Source organism: Pollachius pollachius (genome assembly GCF_949987615.1).
Source record: "Pollachius pollachius genome assembly, chromosome: 15".
In the NCBI taxonomy this organism is placed as follows: domain Eukaryota; kingdom Metazoa; phylum Chordata; class Actinopteri; order Gadiformes; family Gadidae; genus Pollachius; species Pollachius pollachius.
In genome coordinates, this window is record NC_136948.1 from 1,093,564 (window position 1) to 1,116,063 (window position 22,500).

At 51.0% G+C, this 22,500-nt stretch overlaps 1 protein-coding gene across 2 annotated transcripts in view; it reads right to left on the reverse strand.

Annotated features, from left to right (window-relative positions):
* The window catches only part of mta1 (metastasis associated 1), a 33,183-nt gene extending 10,760 nt beyond the window's left edge, over positions 1 to 22,423 (reverse strand). For both annotated transcript variants that reach the window (XM_079752466.1, XM_079752465.1), the window contains exons 1-8: positions 22,313 to 22,423; positions 13,833 to 13,900; positions 11,285 to 11,378; positions 3,815 to 3,941; positions 2,258 to 2,321; positions 1,572 to 1,689; positions 971 to 1,073; positions 502 to 601 (exon numbers count right to left, since the gene is read on the reverse strand). In XM_079752466.1, the coding sequence (XP_079608592.1) occupies positions 502 to 601; positions 971 to 1,073; positions 1,572 to 1,689; positions 2,258 to 2,321; positions 3,815 to 3,941; positions 11,285 to 11,378; positions 13,833 to 13,900; positions 22,313 to 22,340 (702 nt within the window). In that variant the 5' untranslated portion in view covers positions 22,341 to 22,423. The remainder of the gene's footprint in view (positions 1 to 501; positions 602 to 970; positions 1,074 to 1,571; positions 1,690 to 2,257; positions 2,322 to 3,814; positions 3,942 to 11,284; positions 11,379 to 13,832; positions 13,901 to 22,312) is intronic.
* Between the last annotated feature and the right edge of the window lie 77 nt (positions 22,424 to 22,500).

Here is a 22,500-nt window from a genome sequence, read left to right on the forward strand (position 1 = left end):
GGTTGAAGGGGACATGTGATTGGTTGAAGGGGACATGTGATTGGTTGAAGGGGACATGTGATTGGTCGGAGGGGACTTGAGATTGGTTGAAGGGGACATGTGATTGGTTGAAGGGGACATGTGATTGGTTGGAGGGGACTTGAGATTGGTTGAAGGGGAAAAAGGGGTGCGGGCAGCGGAGTGTGATTATTGATTGGGGGGTTGTGATTGGATAGATGCTTCATTGATTGGGGGGTTGTGATTTGGATTGGTTCGATAGTTCACTGACTACGAAAATGAAGGCTGTGGTTGAATATTAAGTTAAAACGCATTTGGGGTATTTGTAATGATGGCAGATTTGATGTTATTTTTTATTAATATTATTCATGAAATGTCTTAAATTAAATGAAAAAATAATTCACACACTAAATTGCAACACGGATTTACTCTGAAGTGCTTTTCTGTGTGTGTGTGTGTGTCTTCGTGCGTGCGGGAATGCGTGCACAGCTCTGTATGTCTCACCAGAGTGATATCTCTGGAGGCTGCAGCAGCGCTCATGTGAAGGCTTGGCTGCCTGACCGAACTACTGCAGTCCAACGCCCGGGCGAACGTCCCTACTGACCTGAGAGAGAGAGAGAGAGAGAGAGAGAGAGAGAGAGAGAGAGAGAGAGAGAGAGAGAGAGAGAGAGAAGAGAGAGAGAGAGAGAGAGAGAGAGAGAGAGAGAGAGAGAGAGAGAGAGAGAGAGAAGAGAGAGAGAGAGAGAGAGAAGAGAGGGGGGGAGAGAGAGAGAGAGAGAAAGAGGAAAAGCAGAGGGGGGCGGGAGAGAGCGAGAGAGATCAGAAGATAGATAAGAGAAAGGGGAGGGAGAAGAGAAAGAATTCAGGAAAGCCATCAACCAACTCTCCAGCCGAGTTCGGGGTCTCTGGCCCCGTGCTGGTCAGAGACCTTCAGTCCTCGGCCTGAGGCTTTGGTAACAAGTGGAAGACTAACCGAGCCACGACTAGGAACTGGTCGATCTGCTTCTCTGTCAGGTTGCTGCTAGGCAACCAGATCCTTTCTTCCATCTTGGATAGCTCCCTGCCATCCCCCTCACCTGAGCACATGCACAGACACACACACACACACACACACACACACACACACACACAAGTGTCAGCGACTGAAGACAAAGGCGCCATCCCATAAATGCAATGTATAGAAATATATCAAGGACTCCTCAGCCCGGGTTAGTATGCAGGTGCAAAAACACCAAAACAAAAACCTGCACATGATTAGTCAATTCATACGAAGAATCAGGCCAAAAATACATTTATCAAATTATTACCTATTTATTTGTGATTTATTTAAAAAAATAAGAAGAATTACATCACAAAGGGCTCATCGGGAACTTAAAAAAAAACAATTCTTACAAAGGGAATAAAAAAGGACACCTCGAATCGACTGTCACACTGCAGTCGGTTTCAACCAAAACACGACGCGCTAAGTGAACACACACACACACACACACACACACACACACACACACACACACACACACACACACACACACACACACACACACACACACACACACACACACACACACACACACCTTCTTTCATGAGGTCCGTGATGTCCGCCTGGTACTTGGTGCCCACGCGGATCTCTCCTTTGTCGGCCAGCAGTGTCTTCTGCTGCGGGTCGTACACCAGGGAGTAGAAGAAGGCGTCCTGGGAGAGAGGGGGGGGGGTCACACTGGGAGGACGGGTTCGGGACAGCTTCAGGGACCGAGGACGGTCCATCTGCTGCAGTGTGGCCGATCAGATGACAGAGAGCAAGGATCCCAGAGGGGCAGGGCGGGGGTTCTTGCTCAAACACGCCTGAGGTTAAGGCCGTTGACGGGGGGGGGGGGGTCTGATTGTGATGAAACTGATCCCCATAATGACCTAAGTTTAGGAGCGAAATCAGGGGGCGAGTGTCCCGCCCCCTGATTCTTAAGGACAGTGGAGGGGGCCAGAGAGGAAGGGACAGGAGGGGGGGGGGGAGGAGGAGAGGGGGGAGGGAGGAGGAGAGGGGGGAGGGAGGAGAGTGGTGTACATTCTCCACCCCTGGCTGCCTCTCTGCTCCTCATTACGCTACGTAAAAGCTAAAACATTCTGGGTCAATGCAGTGAATAATTTATCCGTGAGCCAGACTTTCTAATCTCAGAAATTCCTCCACACAAACAAACAGAACTGAGAAAGGAAGAGGCCTCGGTGTGTGCGTGTGTGTGTGTGTGTGTGTGTGTGTGTGACCAACCTCTCGTTCAAGGTAAGACTTGAGGGCCTCGGTCTCGTTCAGCAGTGTCACACAGCACTTCCCCCTTGAGTAACGCGCACACACACACACACACACACACACACACACACACACACACACACACACACACACACACACACACACACACACACACACACACACACACACACACACACACACACGAGAGAAGGCAGACAAAATAAGTTTATTAAGGATGAGCGAAGGTGTACAGAAAAAAATATAACATAAAAGTAAGAAAGTAGAAAAGAGTGGAAGGAAAGGAACATAAGTTTATTGTTGGTTCTTTCATCCTTTGCAACATAGTTTGTGTGGTTTTTATCAAGTAAAAAATCTGACGAACCCAACGAAAAATCAAGGCAATGAACTTCAAACCAGACCAACTGATCTAAATCCTCCTCCATTTTTATTTAGTTTAAGTGGAAAAATCTCTAAGGGTTCGTCCTAGACTTTAACTATCGGTGCTTACAAGGGTAATTAAAGGTCACTTGTAATTAATCAGTCAATCATTCTGAAGTGCACTGGTGCAGTAAACTGTAAAGCCAAGGGTAACGCTTCCGAAAACCTGACCTGTGAGCCAGCGAATCACGCGCCATTCTCCTCAGGAATGCTTTTGCTTTTGTCGATTTAAATATTTCACATTTTTACATATTCAGTTAATATTTCCCTATAAAAATAAAATAAATAAAAGAGGTATTCAGTAGATTTGGTGAGGTTAGAATACATCTCATATCTCCCTCCGGTGACATCACACATGGGCATGTCCTCCCAGATGACTGATGGACGGATCAGCCAACCAGCTGGTTCGGCCCACTGGGTCAGCCAGAGATCTACCCGGTACACCTGGGCGGACACGCCCATGTGTGATGTCACTAGAGGGTCGAATGTGAAATGGCTTGTATTGGCCAATCAACATCACACCTGGTGGTAAAGGGGAGGGGCTTAAGGTTGTTAAGGAGCAGGGCGGAGGTTGTAAGCTGGTACACTGAGGACATGGGGATCGAACCCAGAACCTTTCGGCTGGTCGTAGAAAAACAGCGGAGCCACTACACCACCCAACCCCATCAATCTTTATTATGAATTAATTAACTCCGAATTATGTCACAATTGTTACAGATAATGTTTGTTTTGCTGTTCATTACGCTGTGACTTAATTTTGTATTTCAAATTAAGTCTTCACAACGTGCGATGCTTTGGAGAGGAATTGCACTTATCTGGCCGTTTTTAGGAAGTATATTTAATACTACTCTACCCCCCCCCCCCCCCCCCCGCCATTCAATACAAGCCCATTCAGCATCAGCATCATGAATCATATTAGCGAGCACTTAATTTTTTGGATTCATTATGGTAATATTTCACACTGTACGGAGGAGACAAAAAAAGAGAAAAGGTACTTCTAAGTGCACTCGCTCAAAATAAATAAATTGTTCTACGATTTATTTTCAACGTAATAACTTTGAACCAAAACAATGAAAGGGCCACACATTGATGAGAAGGACCATATGGGGGGGGGAGACACAGACACAGACAGACACCTACCTGATGTGTGTGGCGGGCAGCGACTCCAGCTGCCGGGACAGGAAGATCTCCCGGTGCCGGAGCTGGTGCTTGTGTTTCTCGGGGAGGTCCAGCATCTCGGGGCTCTCCATCTCCTCCTCCAGCTCCCCTGGAGAGGGGTCAAAGGTCAGGGAGGGAGCGACACACGCGCCGGAGGACAGGCCTCCCTTGGGGGAGAGATGGGAGGTGGAGAAGGAAACACACTCCACCTCTCAGCCTGCCCCAAACCACGCATTAAAATAAGGTCTGCCCCAAACAATGAATAGAAATAGTCAATTGAACCATGCTATAAAAGCCTGTTTTGAAAAAAACAAAGATGGCCGAAGTAGAAACAATTCTACTTATGTTTATTAAGGAGAGAGATCAGTTTGATCAGACTCATTCGTGATTATTTGCGTTTCAATAACAGATGGATAGAAGAGATGATCACGGTCAGGGGATCGGCCAAGAGAGCTCCCCGTCATTTGGATGGGCTGTTCCATAACCTTATTACATATCAAGTGCATGCCGTCGGGGCTGATTACATATTGTATGCGACCTTATTATGGTTATGGATACATGTTGATTATGTTAATGTCCCCCCCCCCCACAAATGACCATACGTGTCTAATCTTCTTTCAATGTCGAATTAGGAGATAATGTATCTTAATGAGTATTTGTGTGACAAAACAAGGGTTAACAGTCCCCTCTGATTGATACGGATAACGCATGCTAATCAGTGCAAATCACTGCGCACTTGAATAAATAAACCATTCATTCCCAACAGCAGCCACAACAACAACAACAACAACAACACCACCACCACCACCACCACCACCACCACCACCACCACCACCACCACACACAGGGCTGACAAATTAGTCTGAAAATATTGGATTTCCACAAATGAATGCAGCAGTGCTTTTACTGAAGTCAAGGACAATTCTCCGAGACCAAGAATCAGAGGCTGGGGTGTTGAATTCAGGAGAGGAAACGCGTTTCAAAACACCTTCATTTAGAAAGCACATCACGCTGCCTCTCAGATTAAACCCAACGTGACCAATATTCTCGGGGACGAACAAAAAAAAACAATTCAATCCCAAAACCTTCAACGCCACGAACCCTCCTCTTAAGCGTGGGTTCGATTCCCCAAGTCCCCCAGAGGACCTGGTGGTGGGGGGGCTGTCATGGCTCCCCCCCCCGTTCAGTGGGCTGTGAGGCCTTGTGTCCGTTTGGTAACACGGTAATTAGAGCAGTACGTCAAGCTCTGTCCCACTGGTTTCAGTTTCTGAAGAACACAAAACAGCAGCGCTGAGACGAACACACAGAGACCGGTACTGAGGGAGGGAGGGAGGAGAGACCGGTACTGAGGGAGGGAGGAGAGACCGGTACTGAGGGAGGGAGGGAGGAGAGACCGGTACTGAGGGAGGGAGGAGAGACCGGTACTGAGGGAGGGAGAGAGACCGGTACTGAGGGAGGGAGGGAGGAGAGACCGGTACTGAGGGAGGGTAGGAGAGACCGGTACTGAGGGAGGGAGGGAGGAGAGACCGGTACTGAGGGAGGGAGGGAGGAGAGACCAGTAGAACCCAGAGGGAGGGGACTGGAGAGGAGAGAACCAGTAGAACACAGAGGGAGGGAGTGGAGAGGAGAGACCGGTAGAACAAAGAGGGAGGGAGTGGAGAGAGACCAGTAAGAACCCAGAGGGAGGGAGTGGAGGAGAGACCGGTAGAACACAGAGGGAGGGAATGGAGGAGAGACCGGTAGAACACAGAGGGAGGGAGTGGAGGAGAGACCAGTAGAACCCAGAGGGAGGGAGTGGAGGAGAGACCAGTAGAACCCAGAGGGAGGGAGTGGAGGAGAGACCAGTAGAACCCAGAGGGAGGGAGTGGAGGAGAGACCAGTAGAAACCCAGAGGGAGGGAGTGGAGGAGAGACCAGTAGAACCCAGAGGGAGGGAGTGGAGGGAGAGAGACCGGTACCAACACCGAGGGAGGGAATGGAGAGGAGAGACCGGTACCAACACCGAGGGAGGGAATGGAGAGGAGAGACCAGCAGACTGGCGGGGAGACGGGGAGAGATTTGATTTGAATCGTTAGGGAAAGACGAGAGAGCCAAATGAGGAGAACCAGAGACGGTAGAAAAATAAACTGAAAAGAGGAACGCACGTTGAGAACGAAAGAGACCCGAGACACAGAGAGAGAGACAGAGAGAGGGAGAAAGACAGAGATAGGGGCAGACAGACACACACACACACACACACACACACACACAGACCAAGAGAGAGAAAGACAGCGATAGAGGCAGACCGACAGAGTTAGAGGCAGACACACACACAGACAGACGAGCGAGTGAGAGAGAGCGAGCGAGCGAGCGCATGGTGATAGAGAGATCATGTGGGCGCGTGCTCCAACGCATCGGCAGCTTCATTAGAGGAAGACACGCACAACCTGGGAGAGAGTACACAACACATAACGCACAACATGGAGAGAGGAACACAACGCTGGCAGTTGTTTTTTTTTTCAGCACTGGAGTCGTGTTGTGGCCAAAATCAATACTTACCCATTCACTCCCTTAACACACACACACACACCAGGGAGGAATGCCCCTAATAAAGGATTACTGCCAATATTAAAAAGGTGTGATTTGTACACACGGGTGAACAGGACGGTGAGTGCGTATAGCCTGTGTGTATTGAATTGCATTTGCTGTGCGCGCGCGTGCGTGCGTGCGTGCGTGCGTGTGTGTGTGTGTGTCCCCCCTTCCCTCCTCCCCCAAAGCAGGGTCATCAACAACGTGTTTGAATCTCCGCTCATTAAGGACAGGTGAGGCGCCTTGCTCCAGGTAGACTATGCTATGCAGGGGTCTGGAAGTTAGGGGGTTTCAAACTCGCAACTTCCAAACCATCCTGCTGCCCAATTGCAACGAGGGCTCCTTAACCCCTCCCCACCCCCCAAAACTAATGAAGAATAATTGGGTAATTAAGTTAATGAAGACGATACGCACTGCATAAACATGTTTACGCCACATTAACATATGATGCATGGGCCGTCCCCAGCTTTGTGTTATTTCTAATTATTTTCAGTAATTGATTTAAATGAGGAGGTCCACACCACTGCCACAGCTTCAGCCAGCCATGCACAGCCGAGAGCGCCACTGCTGAACATATGGAGATGTGTACAGCTGAGATACCGCTGCCGTTAGGTGTGTATGTTAAGGGGACACACACACGCACAGCAAAACTCCATTCCTCCCTTACTCCCTTCCTTCCTACACTCTCGCCTCCTCTCCTTATCAACACCACACTATTCACAAATTCTCCATCTTACACGTCCAAAGCAATTATCAATTATTGATGAATGAGTACAGTCAGCGAGAGGGTAAGGAGAGAGATGAGAGAAGAGAGAGAGAGAGTAAGATAATAAGGAGAGAGAGAGGAGAGAGAAGAGAGAGGAGAAGAGTAAGGAGAGAGAGAGGGAGAGTAAGGGAGAGTAAGGAGAGAGAGCCAGAGAAGCAAGGAGTAAGGAGAGAGGAGAGAGAAGAGAGAGAGAGAGTAAGAGAGTAAGGAGAGAGAGAGGAGAGAGAGAGAGAAGAGAGAGAGAGAGAGTAAGGAGAGAGAGAGGAGAGTAAGGGAGAGTAAGGAGAGAGAGCCAGAGAAGCAAGGAGTGAGGAGAGAGAGCGAGCGCGAGCTGAGCGGAGAGCTAAGGAAGGAGGAAGGAGATACGAGGGAGAAACCTGAGCAGAAAAAGATGTAGAGGGGACACACAGACACACACACACACAATGAGTTGGTTCTACAACCAAAACATGTAATACCAAGCTGCCGTCATTAACCATATCACACCAAATACTATTTTTTACAAAAAGAACAACAGTGCCAGAAGTGGAGCGGGTCATGAGCCCCGTGTTCCTCCCTGGTTGAGTCCAGCCCAGGGACCCCCCCCCCCCCTTCTCTCTGCTCTCCCTCCTTGCGTTTGTTTGGACTGACCCCCCCGGCGTCTGAACCCCCGGAATACCAACTGGCAACGAGCCGTCCGCTAATGGGGATTGAAGCCAACTATAAATAAACCAGGGAATAAACAGGACGCACGCACGCACGCACGCACGCACGCACGCACGCACGCACGCACGCACGCACGCACGCACGCACGCACGCACGGCTTTCTAAACACAGTTTATCACCAACAACGTTTCCGGGGGCGGTTCCTAATTTGTCCATCAAAATTCGTCATCATCAACATCCCATAATAGGAGGGGGGAGTGTTCTGGGCGGAGGTGTCTGGGGAGCTGTAGTCAGCAGACACTGCGGGGGGGGGGGGGGGGGGGGGGGGGGGTCCTGACCCAGACACACCTGGCACGATTGATGTGGTCCCCACCGTGCCCCAGGATGACGCGGCCGCAGCCCTCGTGGTTAACAGCACACACAGCGTCCGATGTACCTCAGTGCGGTACATCGTGTAAGAGAGCTACTTCTGTTCATATGTACACAGGCTGGTTGTATTTGATACACAGAGATATGTTATCCTATGAAGACAATCTCTCTCTCACACACACACACACACACACACACGCACACACACACACACACGACGGTCCATGACCAACGATGCTCCGTGAGGATCCTACAGGAACTAGAGCGACCAATAACAATCCATTACTGCTGAACTTCAATAACAGGGCCACGCTGTAGAGGAGGAAGCACCAGGGAGGAATCACGCAAGAGTGAAGCAATCACCAGCGAGTCAGGAGGCTAATTTGGTCCCAGGGGGGCGGGGCTTATGGCGCGTTTCCGCCGGCGGGGTCGGTGCGGTATGAATAGGTGTGGCACGGTTCCCGTTTCCACCGCCAAAAGTGGGCGGGGTGCGGACTCGATAGCCGTGATGAGCCGTACTTACCTTTCAGTACTCCTTCAGTGGGGTACCAAGACGTCTGAAAGGGTGGCAACAAGTTCGAGCTACACAGGCCGTCCGTTGATTGGTCGACAGAATCGTCACTTCCGTGCCAGAGGGATAACAAACAAACACGTTACCCGCGAGGTATTCCAGGACAACGGCGAAAGCTTCGTTTACTGAAGAAAATGTCGCGCAAAAGTTTGCCGTCCTTCTCGGACGCCCTACATCGTTGGTCTTTGTTCATGGTGCGCGTTCTTCTTTTTCCTTGGATTTATTAGCAGGCTACACTGCGTCGGGCTGCTATGAGGTCGCGATGCTTACGTAGCTGCCGCGGCTATCGGCATCCGGCTTAAACCCCGCCCTTCCATAAGGGTACTGTCGGCGGTGGAAACGCGAGCCGTAACTGAGCTGGGCTATACCGCGCCCTCACTACTGGGCTGAGGCGTGCTGCTTCCGAAGCGCACCCGCCGGTGGAAACTCGCCATTATAGGCTGGGACCAAGTTGGGGGGGGGGGGGGGGGGCTTCAAAGAGGTCCCTTCCAAGGTGAGCCCGTGAATGCATAGATTCAAACTTCATAACGGATCTGCAACAAACTGCGCCAGAAAGAATATCAACCAGCAGTTCTTCGCTTCAGACCCCGCTACAATGAGCGTGCACGAAGACAGACGGACATACACAGACAGACACACTCACACACCGACCCAGGGACCAGTATAGACGCAGAGACCAGGCCAGTACCCACCATCACCGGTTCAACACAGGTCTATTCCGATGACCTCAGCGTCCGTCACGCACGTGGGCGTGGTTGGACCGCTGGGAGCGTGCCCGTGGTGTTCTGACCCGACCCTGACCAGTGGTGACGGTCCACCACATGTGTAGTCAGTACCTCAGTAGGGCGACAGCTCAACATGGCCTCTTCCCCAAAAGACAGACGGCTCACGCTACAAGGGACCACTTCAGTGACGCCTCCATTTTAGAAACGAAACCTCAGTCGAACGTGTTAATGTGCAGCCGGACGTGGAGAGGTCTCGATGTTTTCTACTCAACATGTACCGTCATGGCGATGGACGGAAACTGAAATCACCCTGGCAACAACATAGCCACGGATTTGAAACACACGAGGCGCCAACGATTGAACTTCCGTTAAATCATTATTTTGAAATAAAAATCCTTTTTTAAAAAATGCAGTCATGTGTAATTTCAGCACAATCACTCACTCTCACGCAAACACAGACACAGACAGACACACACAACTCTGGAAAAACACAATGCTAAACAATAAACAGTGTGGGTACGAACACACAAATGTGCACGCACACACACACACACACACACAGACACACATACACAACCGCACACGAAAATAAACATGTGCGTTCTCAGACACGGGCGGTTGCCAGACTGACGCTGTGTGGTCCGACAGAACAAATACTGCTGGACTGGAACCTGACCCCCCCAGCGAGACTCTGAGACCAGGGTCACACACACACATATCAGCTGTACTCACACCACAACACGCCAATAAAATGACATGCCCAATTGTTCATACAGACATAGTCACTTACTTGGACGCTCAGACACACACACACACACACACACACACGCAGACTGACACACACATGCAGACACAAACACACACACATACACTTCCGTTTCAACATGAACTCAAAGAGCTTAATTTCACAACAAAAAAAATAAAACATGGAGAATTGCTCATAAAGACGCACGCAGGAGGATCCACACACACACACACACACACACACACACCCGCACAGAGCCAAACACTGGCTCACCACACCCAGTTCAAGCGGAGCGCTTAATCTTGGGCGCCAAACGATGTTGCCATGACAACGCCGGTGTTGTGTCACCCTGAGCGACCCAATTCAAATCGCCGCGCCGGCCCAACGGACGCTTTGACCTTGAAAATATGCTTCACTTCCTCCCCAGGTCGGCCCCTCAGAGCCGGGGCCGACCTGTTGGCAAACACGCGCTTTTACTTTGGCTGATTCACCGTCCAGCGCTGCATCCGTACCGTCGCAGCGCCGCGCGTAAAGCCCTGCGCGAGTTGGATTTACAACCACAACGGAAGAGAGGAAGACATGGGCGGAGCGTCCCAGAACAAGGTCTCGTAGCCACTGCTCATGCACCGTCACCCCGTACGTGTCCCAACCATGCGTACGTGACGGCGCTCTGTCGGTACATTGAGTGCAATTCGGATCCGAACGGCGGAACGTCGTAGAGAAGGGAACCTCAAAGTTTTGCACCCGAACCGTTCCTCTGGTGGAAACATCCGAGTTTGTGTTTGAACAGGAACAAAGCATCACACGCCGCTACAGCGCAACACACACACTCCAACAAGCACAGACACATTGGATGACTCACAGATTTGGAAGGACACACACACACACGCGCGCGCACACACACACACGTCTTTTTCTTTTCTCTTTCATCCCGGGCCCTCGTGTGATTGGTCGAGGCTTAACGAGAGCTTGGCCCGACGGCAATAGGAAGGCCGAGTGGCCCTCGACCGGCGGCGGGGACCGTGTGCGTGCCGGAGCCCGGCCGGGGTGTGCGGTTAACTCACGGGCGTGCTTGTCTGCCAGGGCGATGAGGGTGCTCGAGATGTCCCTGCGCCGGTAGAAGCAGACCACTTTGGCCTCCACGTTCCCATTGGCCGTCTGCAGCGGAGAAACCAGCAGGGAAAAAAAGAGGGAAGACAATTGCAGTTACCACAGCAACAAGTGGTTGCCGCACGGAGGAGTTGTGCGCACGCCGACCCTCCACACACGCACACGCACACACACACACACACACACAGAGTTTGTTTTAGGTTTTTCAGAGCGGTTAACAAGGCGTTCTGCAGTGTCCCCGACCCAGATCAATACGTGGCGTCTCCTTAAGGGTTCGTCTGCGTCTCCTCCCGATCCCCGGGCCTCCTGAAGCCCAGGCAGACCCACCGGCCCCAGGGGTGAAGAGGACCACGGTGGAGGAGACGCAGAGACGACCCTGCAGCCGTGGATTCAGGGCAATAATACGATCGAGCAATAATAAACTGTATGCGTCCAATTGGCCAATTCTCATCCTTTGTGGCCGTTTGGACGTTTCTTTCCAACGTGCCTTCTGAAATGCCACGTTAGATAACGGGGGCGCAGGCGACGACATCAAGTCAAACATCCCACGGTGGGAGGCCCACTATGCTTAGTCAGCATGGGTCAAAGGTCACTCCGATGATGTACTGATCCCATTACAGGCCCAGAGATCTATAACAGCCCAGTCCTTGACATTTAAGCGAGGACCACCGTGGCTGACAGAAGCACATGGTGCAAAAACGCAACAAGGAGAACCATGGTTAGGATTATAGTGAGTTCTTCTGTCGTTAATAAGCAGGAGGAAATCCTTCTGAACCACGTCACGAATGTGCCCCATTTTGCGTGCTTTCCTTGTGTTTACGGCAGATTCTTTGGTTTATACCTTTAGCAATGGTGTATTAGGATCATTAGTGCAGCAACGTTTTCATCTTGATACAAGAACTCCGTTTGAGACACCCTAGCTCTTTCCTCCCTACCTTTTGAGTTTGAGTCCCACTGATAGGACCGAGATTCAACGGTTCCCTGAAGCTTACGTCACCGTTCTCCCAACTCTCTCCTTCGCTCATCCTGTTCGTCTCGATTTTCTAAGCGCCCCTAAATGCATGTCCATGTAACTCTTGATTCATGCATTTGTCTTCGTTTCGTACATGCTGTCGAACCTTTAGGGGGGGGAGACGGGGAGAGAGAGACAGAGAGGGGCGTCCCTGAGCAGCTGAGAGCGAGAGTGACAGACAGAGCAGAAGGCTCCGTCTGAGCTGGCTGTCAATCACATTAAACAGCCACCGCATCAGACGGCCCAGCAGGGGACAGGAGACAGGGGACAGACGAGCCTGGGACATACGAGCCTGGTACAGACGAGTCTGGGGCAGGGGACAGGGGGCAGGGGACAGGGGACAGGGGACAGGGGGCAGGGGACAGGGGGCAGGGGACAGGGGGCAGGGGACAGGGGGCAGGGGGCAGGGGGCAGGGGACAGGGTTGGGGGCAGGGGACAGGGTTGGGGACAGGGGGCAGGGGACAGGGGGCAGGGGACAGGGGACAGGGGGCAGGGGGCAGGGGACAGGGGGCAGGGGACAGGGGGCAGGGGACAGGGGGCAGGGGACAGGGGGCAGGGGACAGGGTTGGGGGCAGGGGACAGGGTTGGGGGCAGGGGACAGGGACGCCTGACGCCACAAAACTTTGTGGCCGAGCAGAACTGCGATTCACTGGGCGAGGCGCCGCCATGCTGGCCCGCTGCCAGTGCATCGATCGGACCACCGACAACGCACACGGGACCCCCTCCTCCCCCCTCCTCCTCCTCCCCCCCCCCGCTCCTCCTCCTCCTCCTCCTCCTCCCCCTCCTCCCCATTCCCCTCCTCCTCCTCCTCCCCCCGCTCCTCCTCCCCCTCCTCCTCCTCCTCCTCCTCCCCCCGCTCCTCCTCCTCCTCCTCCTCCTCCCCCTCCTCCTCCTCCTCCTCCTCCTCCTCCTCCCCCCCGCTCCTCCTCCTCCTCCTCCTCCTCCCCCCGCTCCTCCTCCTCCTCCTCCCCATCCCCCTCCTCCCCAAAGCCAAAATGGATCCGGGGAGAAACAGACAGACAGACAGCACAGCGGCAACACCAGAGAGAGAGACAGACAGACAGACAGACAGACAGACAGACAGACAGACAGACAGACAGACAGACAGACAGACAGACAGACAGACAGACAGACAGACAGACAGACAGACAGACAGACAGACAGACAGACAGACAGACAGACAGACAGACAGACAGAGACCGAGATGCGAGAGGGGGAGACGTTGGGACAGAGTGAGAGTGAGTGAGTACGAGAGTGAGATGTAGAGAGAGAGTGAGAGTCATAATAGAGAGAGATGTAGAAAGTACGAGAAACGTAAGACAGAAGATAAAGACAGAGCAACCAGGAAGAAGAAGCGAGCGAGGGCGAGAGAGCGAGAAAGTGCGAGAGAGACGCAGACAGTCCGACAAAAAAAAGCAAAGAGACAGACTTCGGGAGAGCGAGAGAGGAGAAGAGAGAGAGAGAGCGAGAGACTAACACTCAAACTCACCTTGTTTAACTCCTCTATCCTTCGGATAAGCAGTGGGTTACTGGACGAGTTCTCGAAATAAACATAATCTGTAGGAGAATGGAGAGAGGAGGAGGAGGAGAAAAGAAACAGAGGAACCGTCAGTCAGAATGCGATGCGACCATTTAGGATGATTTGCAGTTGGAACACATTGTGACAGCTTTAATTAGTCGGGGGAGGGGGGGGAAGACTGCAATGCAGACATCCTCCAAATGTTAGTTTAACTTGATTAGGATAATTTTATACACAGCAGAGCCGGCCCTCGTTGGGAGGTCTGACTAAACGAGATGTTTGAAGCGGACAGTGAACACACACAGACACACACACACACACGATACCTGCCCCCTTCATAGCTAAGAGGCTCTGGATACACATCCTTGTGAGAGTAGGTGCGCATCTGTTGGTGTGTGTGTGTACGTGCGTGCGTGCCTGTGTAAAAAGCCTGTGTGTAGAACGCCTTCATGTGTTTGCATTTGCCCCCCTACGTATAGTGTTTATAGTTGGTGCGTATGTGTGTGTACAGTCAGTGCGTATGTGTGTGTGTAGTCGGTGTGTTTGTGTGTGTGTAGTCGGTGTGTGTGTAGTCGGTGTGATTGTGTGTGTAGTCGGTGCGTGTGTGTGTGTAGTCGGTGCGTGTGTGTGTGTAGTCGGTGCGTGTGTGTGTGTAGCCGGTGCGTGTGTGTGTGTAGTCGGTGCGTGTGTGTGTGTAGTCGCCGCGGTTGTGCGTGCGTGCAGTTGGCAGTGCTCCAGACCTCGTCGCGGGGGCTAGCTCCCACCAGGAGCTCCCTACAGGCTCTGGTGTTGGGGGGCTGCCTGCTGAGAGCCCTGCGTGTGTTTTGGCTGAGAGCTGCCAGATTATACCCCACACTTGGTAGTCTGCCTGGAGGCCGGGGTCCGCCCCCCCCCCCCCTCCAGACCAACCCACCCCCTCTGCCTGCTCAACCCTTATGGCCTCATTCACACTCCATCAGGCTCTGCCGTGAAAACGCGGGTTAAACCATTCATCTGAACGGGGGAAGAGTGGAAAAGCTGCGGTGTTGGTTGGGGGGGGGGGGGGGGGACGGAATCAACTTCTGGAGGAACGCAACCCGCCGTCACGCTGTGGTGGCCAATCACGTGAGCCGGTCGATGCGGCCGCCAGACGCCTGCGGGTTGAAGAACCTAGTTGCCCAGGTAACGCTAACATCGTAGCATCGCAGCATGGCGCTGTTTACAGGGTTATGGTAAAGACGGAAGGGACTTAACGCCACCATGCTTTCGAGCAAACCAGCTCAAAAAACAAACAAACAAAACGTTAATGTATTGCACGCGCAGCAAGGCCGTGCAATGCATCAATGGGTGACCGGATTAAAGCAGCAATGTTATCAAGTTGGTAAGGGTTGGACATTACAATGAACGACATGGTACAAATACAAAGAAAATACATCTCTTTACAGGCACAGCCATCTTTGTTTGTCGAGTCGTGCGGTCGGCCTCACTGAACTCGTGGACTCTCAGAACCCTGAGATATTACGACCAAAAGGGGCCGTGGTTCGCTGGAATTTCACAAGAAAGCTGGTCTATTTCCCCCTTTACAACCCGTGAGGGTGGAGTACGAGGCATCTGGAATGCACCATAACTCTGCACCCCAGCAGCACCGCAGAGACACGCCGGTGTCAGACCATATTAGGGGTTGGGATAAAAAGGGCCTTTATGGACACAGGACCAATCTATTTAAACCCCATTCAAAATCATGCAACACATGACTATAGTGTGACATGTCACCTTTCTGCGGATCTTTCGGGTCCACATCTGCGGTGGCGGTTGGATGTGGTTCCGAATTTCGGGGAGACATTATTCTATTTATTTCATATTCCTATCTACATCAATAGATTCGGCAATTAATTACCATCTGATTGTATCCCAGTGGATCCTCGGTTCTAAATTAAAAACAAAAAACTCAAGGTTTAAAAGCTATTATATCAGGGACGGTTTTTAGAAACGGCCCAGCCATCTGTCGGCTATTAGTGAGTGAAATGTGCACAGACGATATCTGTTTTATATCTGTGCCTGCTTCTGCATGAGCCAATTCAGGCCACTCCCAGCTCCTGTCTGACCAATCGGGGCATGGCTTCAGTGATTGGCTCGGCGACGCCATGTTGCACGTGTGTTCGCCATCACAGTTGTGTGAAGATGCGACACTTCTCCATGGCAGGAAACCGTACAGAAGCAGCAAGGGAGGAGACTTTTTTTGGTAAGTTAGTTCCAGAACCTTCCCCTCTTCCTGGCTCTCTCTTAACACTTATGGAATCTTAGCGACAGCTGCCTCAGACGTGAGACGACGCACACAAACCTCAAATCACTGGAGTCTCGATGTGCGTTCGTCAACGTGAAGGGACGATGACAAACTGCATGACGCTCACCCCGGACCCTGCACACTCTGAACCTGGGATCAGGTGATCGTTGAGGGAGCACGCCGGGGTCTGGATGGGTGAACTCCAGTGGTCCAGTGTCTCATAGTTCCGTGGGGTTCAACAGACGCCATCCGTACACCCCCAGCTCACACTGAAAAGGTTCTTGCTTTTTATCCAAACTATCATTTTTCAAAATTTAAAAAATGTTATGAATGCAAATTACCCCGAAAAAATAATTTAATCAATCGTTACTAGAATCTAATCTGAAACAGAATTGTTAATTTTAATTAATTTAGCTACAATCTAGCAAATTTGTAATCGTCATTAAAATGCCCCCTTTCTGGTGAGAGCATCATATCTGTATCGAAGTATGGGTCGTTTACTACAACATGATGTGACTAAACTGTGTGATAGTCACTCATGTTTCCACAGTGAAACATCACCTGATAGAGAGAGGTTTGGGTTTAGTGTGGGCTGTGTGGAACGCTGGAGTTCCACCATGTGAGAAGGTGAGCACGGCAGAACGAAAAAGTGGGTAGAGAGACAAAGAGTGGAAGTGAGAGGGAGGAAGAGAGAAAGAGCGAGAGGAACACTCAGTTAGAGAGACCGAAACAGAGAGACACACACAGAGTGAGTCAGACACACAGACAGACAGGCAGTCAGACAGAGAGTGAAACAGAGTGAAACAGAAACAAAGAGTGAAACTGAGAAACACACCGAGACAAAGAGAGGGAGACCGAAAGAGAGAGTGAGACAGAGAGAGACACAGAGAGGGAGAGTATGAGCGAGTGAGACTCAGAGAGAGAGAGAGAGAGGGAGAGTATGAGCGAGTGAGACTCAGAGAGAGAGAGAGAGAGAGAGAGAGAGAGAGAGAGAGAGAGAGAGAGAGAGAGAGAGAGAGAGAGAGAGAGAGAGAGAGAGAGAGAGAGAGAGAGAGAGAGAGAGAGAGAGAGACACAGTGAATCACAGAGAGAGAGAGAACGTGAGCGAGTGAGACAGAGAGAGAGAGTATGAGCGAGTGAGACACAGTGAATCACAGAGAGAGAGAACGTGAGCGAGTGAGACAGAGAGAGAGAGTATGAGCGAGTGAGACACAGTGAATCACAGAGAGAGAGAGAACGTGAGCGAGTGAGACACAGAGAGAGAGAGTATGAGCGAGTGAGACACAGAGAGAGAGAGAGTATGAGCGAGTGAGACACAGAGAGAGAGAGAGTATGAGCGAGTGAGACACAGTGAATCACAGAGAGAGAGAGAGCGTGAGCGAGTGAGACTCCGAGACGGAGACAAAGAGAGGAAGGCCTGTAGGCAGTAGTAGGCAGCGGTACAACGGGGTCTGCGTTGCCGCCAGCCCTCCCGCCATCTCCGCCTGCCCACCTCAACCCCCCCTCCCCCCTCCCCATCCCCCGCTGACAGCCTCGACCAATCAGCAGGCCCCAGCCCCCCCGTGACGTCACAGTGCAGTCAAATTTGGTGTAAGCCAATCAAGATACGTTGCCGAGCCCCACGCCCATCAGAGAGAGAGAGAGAGAGACTGGATGAATGTAACCAGGCCAGAGAGAGACAGGCTTAGTCTAGAGACAAGTGGAGAGAGACAGGTAGCGGTAAAGTGAGAGGGGCGGTGATAATGACAAAATAAGAGGAGTGTGTCCGTGTGTGTGTGTGTGTCCGTGTGTGTGTGTGTGTGTGTGTGTGTGTGTGTGTGTGTGTGTGTGTGTGTGTGTGTGTGTGTGTGTGTGTGTGTGTGTGTGTGTGTGTGTGTGTGTGTGTGTGTGTGTGTGTGCGCGCGCGTCTCTTTCCTGGTTGAGTGTTAAGATGAAAAGTTTAAAAAGGGATGACACAAGGATAACGGGGGGGGGGGGGATATTGAGCTACACAAGAGAGAGGCTGAGTTGGACAGGATAAGGACACATTTTTTTAAGGACAAAAATCTGTGACAGCTTGTGACTCTGCAGTTTGGACTATAGGAAATTATACATTTTATCCAAACACAAGAAGCTCATCACAGGTATGGTTTCATTGACCCAACCCCTTTACCTGGGCTGCAGAGGTCTACATGGGAAGATTGGCTGTCTGTGGCGTCCTTTTATAAAAGAGAAGGAACAGACAGACAAATGGACAGACGGGCAATCAGGCAGGCCCACAGGCAGACAGACAGGCAGTAGAAGAGACAGTCTTGTACTCATACAGACGGCCTGCCTCTGAGCACTCATGAAAAGTGCTGCTGGCCTTAAAGCTAAAAGCCTAACGAGGAAGAGGAAGAGCCACAGAATGAAGAGGGAATAAAGGCACAGCCTTCCACCCACGCAGACTCCCTCACAAATTATACAGGTCTCCTCACAAATACACAAATGATACGTCTACCCAAGAACATACAAATCTCACACACACACACACACACACACACAGAGTGTGGATGGAGGTTACTATGGCGATGTCAGGTAATTTGACCCCCTGCCGGATCAATCCAACACTTTCCTTCCCCCTTTCTTTACAGGGTGTTCGCTCTCACAGGCCTGATCGCCCTGGACACCAGAACGGCACGGAGCGCTTCAAGCTGTACGACTGCCACCCAATTACCCCGGCCAGCGGTCCGCCGCCCCTCCAGAGGTGCCCTGCCTCCCTGGGAATCACCTAAATGCCGTCTAGAACTCGAGGTGGATCGACCGCAGCACGCAAAAGACTAAGCAATGAACTGAAGACTCAATGATTTCAGCGTCGGCTTCGGTATAGTCCTCCTCCCTCTCGGTACCGTTGTTTCCGATTGCACCCCGGTAACTCCAGATACATAATCAGAAAATTGCGACCATAGCTCTGTCTGCATTCGCTGGTTATGTTTCCCGCGCACCACAGAAACAACAACGTGAACCCTTAGAGTCACGTGGAGCCCAGTCTGGAAGTCCTGGATCCAAAGGCTGCCCCTGACCTACAACAACCTGCACCTAACGCGGCATGCATCTCCGCTGAGGATTCACCTCCGGGGGGGAATCTTCCATTCCTCGCCAAAATCCACTCCCGATATCTCCAAGGTCAGAGGTCAACCTTCGTTATAAGCCAGCCACCTGTTAACTTCCATACTCAACATATTCTCTGCATCCTCCAACACGTTATCTCTGCCTGTGAGGAAGAGGCCGGCAGTGGAGAACCAGAGATCGCCAGACGGGCCACGCCAAACCAGACACGGCAAATACAGCGACAACCAAAAAGTGAAGCCATTTCAAATAACGGTTTCGTTTCACATCACCCTTAGGTTTTGCGTCATTAATCAAAGTTGTGTGCAACCGAATCCTCCTGCCTTAAAGACCAGGGTAGGTATAGATTCGACATACACGCCACCCCTCCTTTGTCAAACAAAACGAAGGACGTTTGTTTTTGTGACTGAAAAAAATCGATCCCGATGGTGCAACGGCTGAGAAAAGATTGACCTGTAACATTTCTGTTCTATAGAACTGAACTGGACAAAATTGACATCCCGTTGATGGCTTACAAAATGAAAATTTTATTAGACACCAAAATATTATGTCGGGGCTTGAAGCAGACATGCGCTTCTGCAATCCGTTCGTCAGATTTATAAAAAACGGAGGGGTCACTTGGGGTTATGTAGAGCACACAAATTTTACCGACTTTGTGAATAAAAAAAAAACATCTTGTCCGTTTCCATTTTTAAATAATCTGTGAAAGGGGACAAACTGAAAGTTAAATGGAAGCAATAACTTTGGACAGTTCCTCTGAAATAAGGCGTACTATTCTGAGGTCTTCAACTATAGGTCATATCACTACACTGTAGAACGTTTAAAAAGAGGGGGGGAGGTACATTTTACAAAAGCCCCAAATCATAACTTCCTACCCAACCCGAGACAGCATTGGTTTACCAAGCCACAACAACTCCAATAACCTCAATTTAAGATTGTTGGTTTTAATTAGAATCTAGACGAAAGTCTTCATTGGAGACATTACCAAAATACTCAGGGATGGTATTGTTTAAAAAGGAGAAAAGGAAAATGCACAGGAATACTCTGATGTTAATGGCCATCCCCTAGACCATTGGGAAGCCATGCACACCATTTCCTTAATAACTTCTGTATGTTAAAAGGCGATGGCTAACCGTCCCCCCCCCCCCCCCCACCTTCATCGATTCCCCCTCAAAGCGAGATAAAGATATCTGGGCCTGAACCGGAGTCCAGCCGCTAATCTCTTCCACGCCATGGGAGGTGCTTTAGCAGGAACACAGGCCCTACTTTTGTCACACTTTTCTCCCTGTGTCTGAGGACCGCTGGGCCGAGGAGCCGGCGTGGCGACACCAAGGGGAGAGAAGAGAGGAAAACACAAATAACAGAATGGCCTGCGGTCGGCTGTGGTGAAACAAAGACATCAAGGCCTGCTGAGCCAGCTTTGTCCCCGCTTCCATCACATGGGAAGTCACTGCCTTTCTGTGATGGTCCCGCATTGTCTTGTAAAGTGTCGGCCATCTTTAGAGGACTCCTGCTTTGTCTTGAGCAAGGCCGAGTTTGGTGAAGAGGAGGAGGAGGAGGAGGAGGAGGAGGAGGAAGGGCTGAGGGAGGCCGCAGTTGACTACTCTGAATCTTCCCGGTCTTCTCTAGCCCAACCCTAAATCATTACTTCTGATGACCAGACCTCCAATATCCATTATAACCATAATAATATCTGTAATAACCATCATAATAATTCATGTAATAATAATTCACATGAAGTTCTTATTGTTTTTCTTTCTTGTGAAGTTTAAATTAAGGGTTAAGAAGAGAATACCTTTGCTGACAGTTAAGGCTATCATACAGAACATCTTCATGGAAGTTTGATGGCCAGCCATCGTCACTGCTAACTTTTTTTTTACGTGGCACACAACTTCCACAATTCACCAGCTTGTCTGGGATTATTGCACAATGTCGCCCACGCCCCCACAACCCAAACATTTCCATAGTGAGTATCAGATCTTAAAGGTCATCTGCTCAATAGCATTTGCCTATAGCTTGTGGTTAGATGTAACACGATAAATATTTTTCAGGAACAGTTATGTTCCACTTGGATCAGCAGATAAGTAAGGTAAACGGTTCTAATAATGACAGTTGTGATAGGATAAAAGAGGTGAGAGTTTAGGTGAGACATGCTGTACGCCAGACCATAGTCTTGTGATGCCCTAAACAAGAGTCTGTGCCGGTGCACCCATCTCCCCCTCCCTCCCCCTGAGCCAAGCGTCAACACACATGGACCTGGAGCGTTAGAACAGCATGCCGATTAAACACTAGAACCACCAAGATTCAAGCAATACCTTCAACGCAAAGTCAATATGCCATCATCTACATTGGCATGGAATCAAACAAGACGTGATGGGAGTTGACACAAAAGGTGATAATGGCAATACAGATGGGAGGTAGCTGTAGAAACCAAGCCTAACTGAAGCCACATGGGTCACATCCAAAGACAAAGTAAACATAGAACACAACATATGAGTTATAGCTCATGTGTACAGCTCTCGCGAGACACCAAGGTCGGTTTTGCCAAACTTTTATAGCGGTGCACGATAGGTCCGACGGAGGAGGGCATCTGCTCTCCCAGCGGCTCCTGGGTTAGGGTTAACCCTGAGGAGCGATGCTCACTGCCTAACCCGAACCCGCCTCAGTGACGGCGGGCTGCTGCTGCGCTGCGAGCCCGCCGTTAGTGGGGACCGACACAGAGCTGACTTGCACGCCAAACTTTTCGGAGCCGTTCTTCTCCGCGTTAACTTAAACATTTAGTTAAAACACACGACTGCCCCCTTCTAAACACACGCAATAACGCACCGAATCCGTCCTGTCGGGTGGTCGCTCACTTGTTCCAAACCCACCCTCCCCGAAAAGCAGCGAGCGAACCATCCGGAGGAGCTGTGTAGCGAACCAGCGCTCTTCATCACCATCCTCCTCCTCACAGTCACCCTCCTCATCCTCCTCTGTGGAGCACAAGGCTCTTCAGCTTTAGGACATAAATGAGGAAGGAGGAGGAGGATAGAGCACGCTGCGGAGCCCCGAGACGCGCCGCGAAGAGCGGGGAAAGGTCTGAAAACAAGCGCCCGCCTACCTCCAACCCGGTACATGTTGGCTGCCATGCCTGCCCCGGGTCCTGGTGGTCCTCCAGGTGGACTCAGGGTGTCTCTGCTACCAGCGCCGCCGCTGTGTGTTGGAAAATGGAGGCTTGATCAATAGGAGGCGAGCTAGCGGCAGCGTTGCCAGATTGGAGCTGCAGCCAGTGTTGCCAGATTGGGCGGC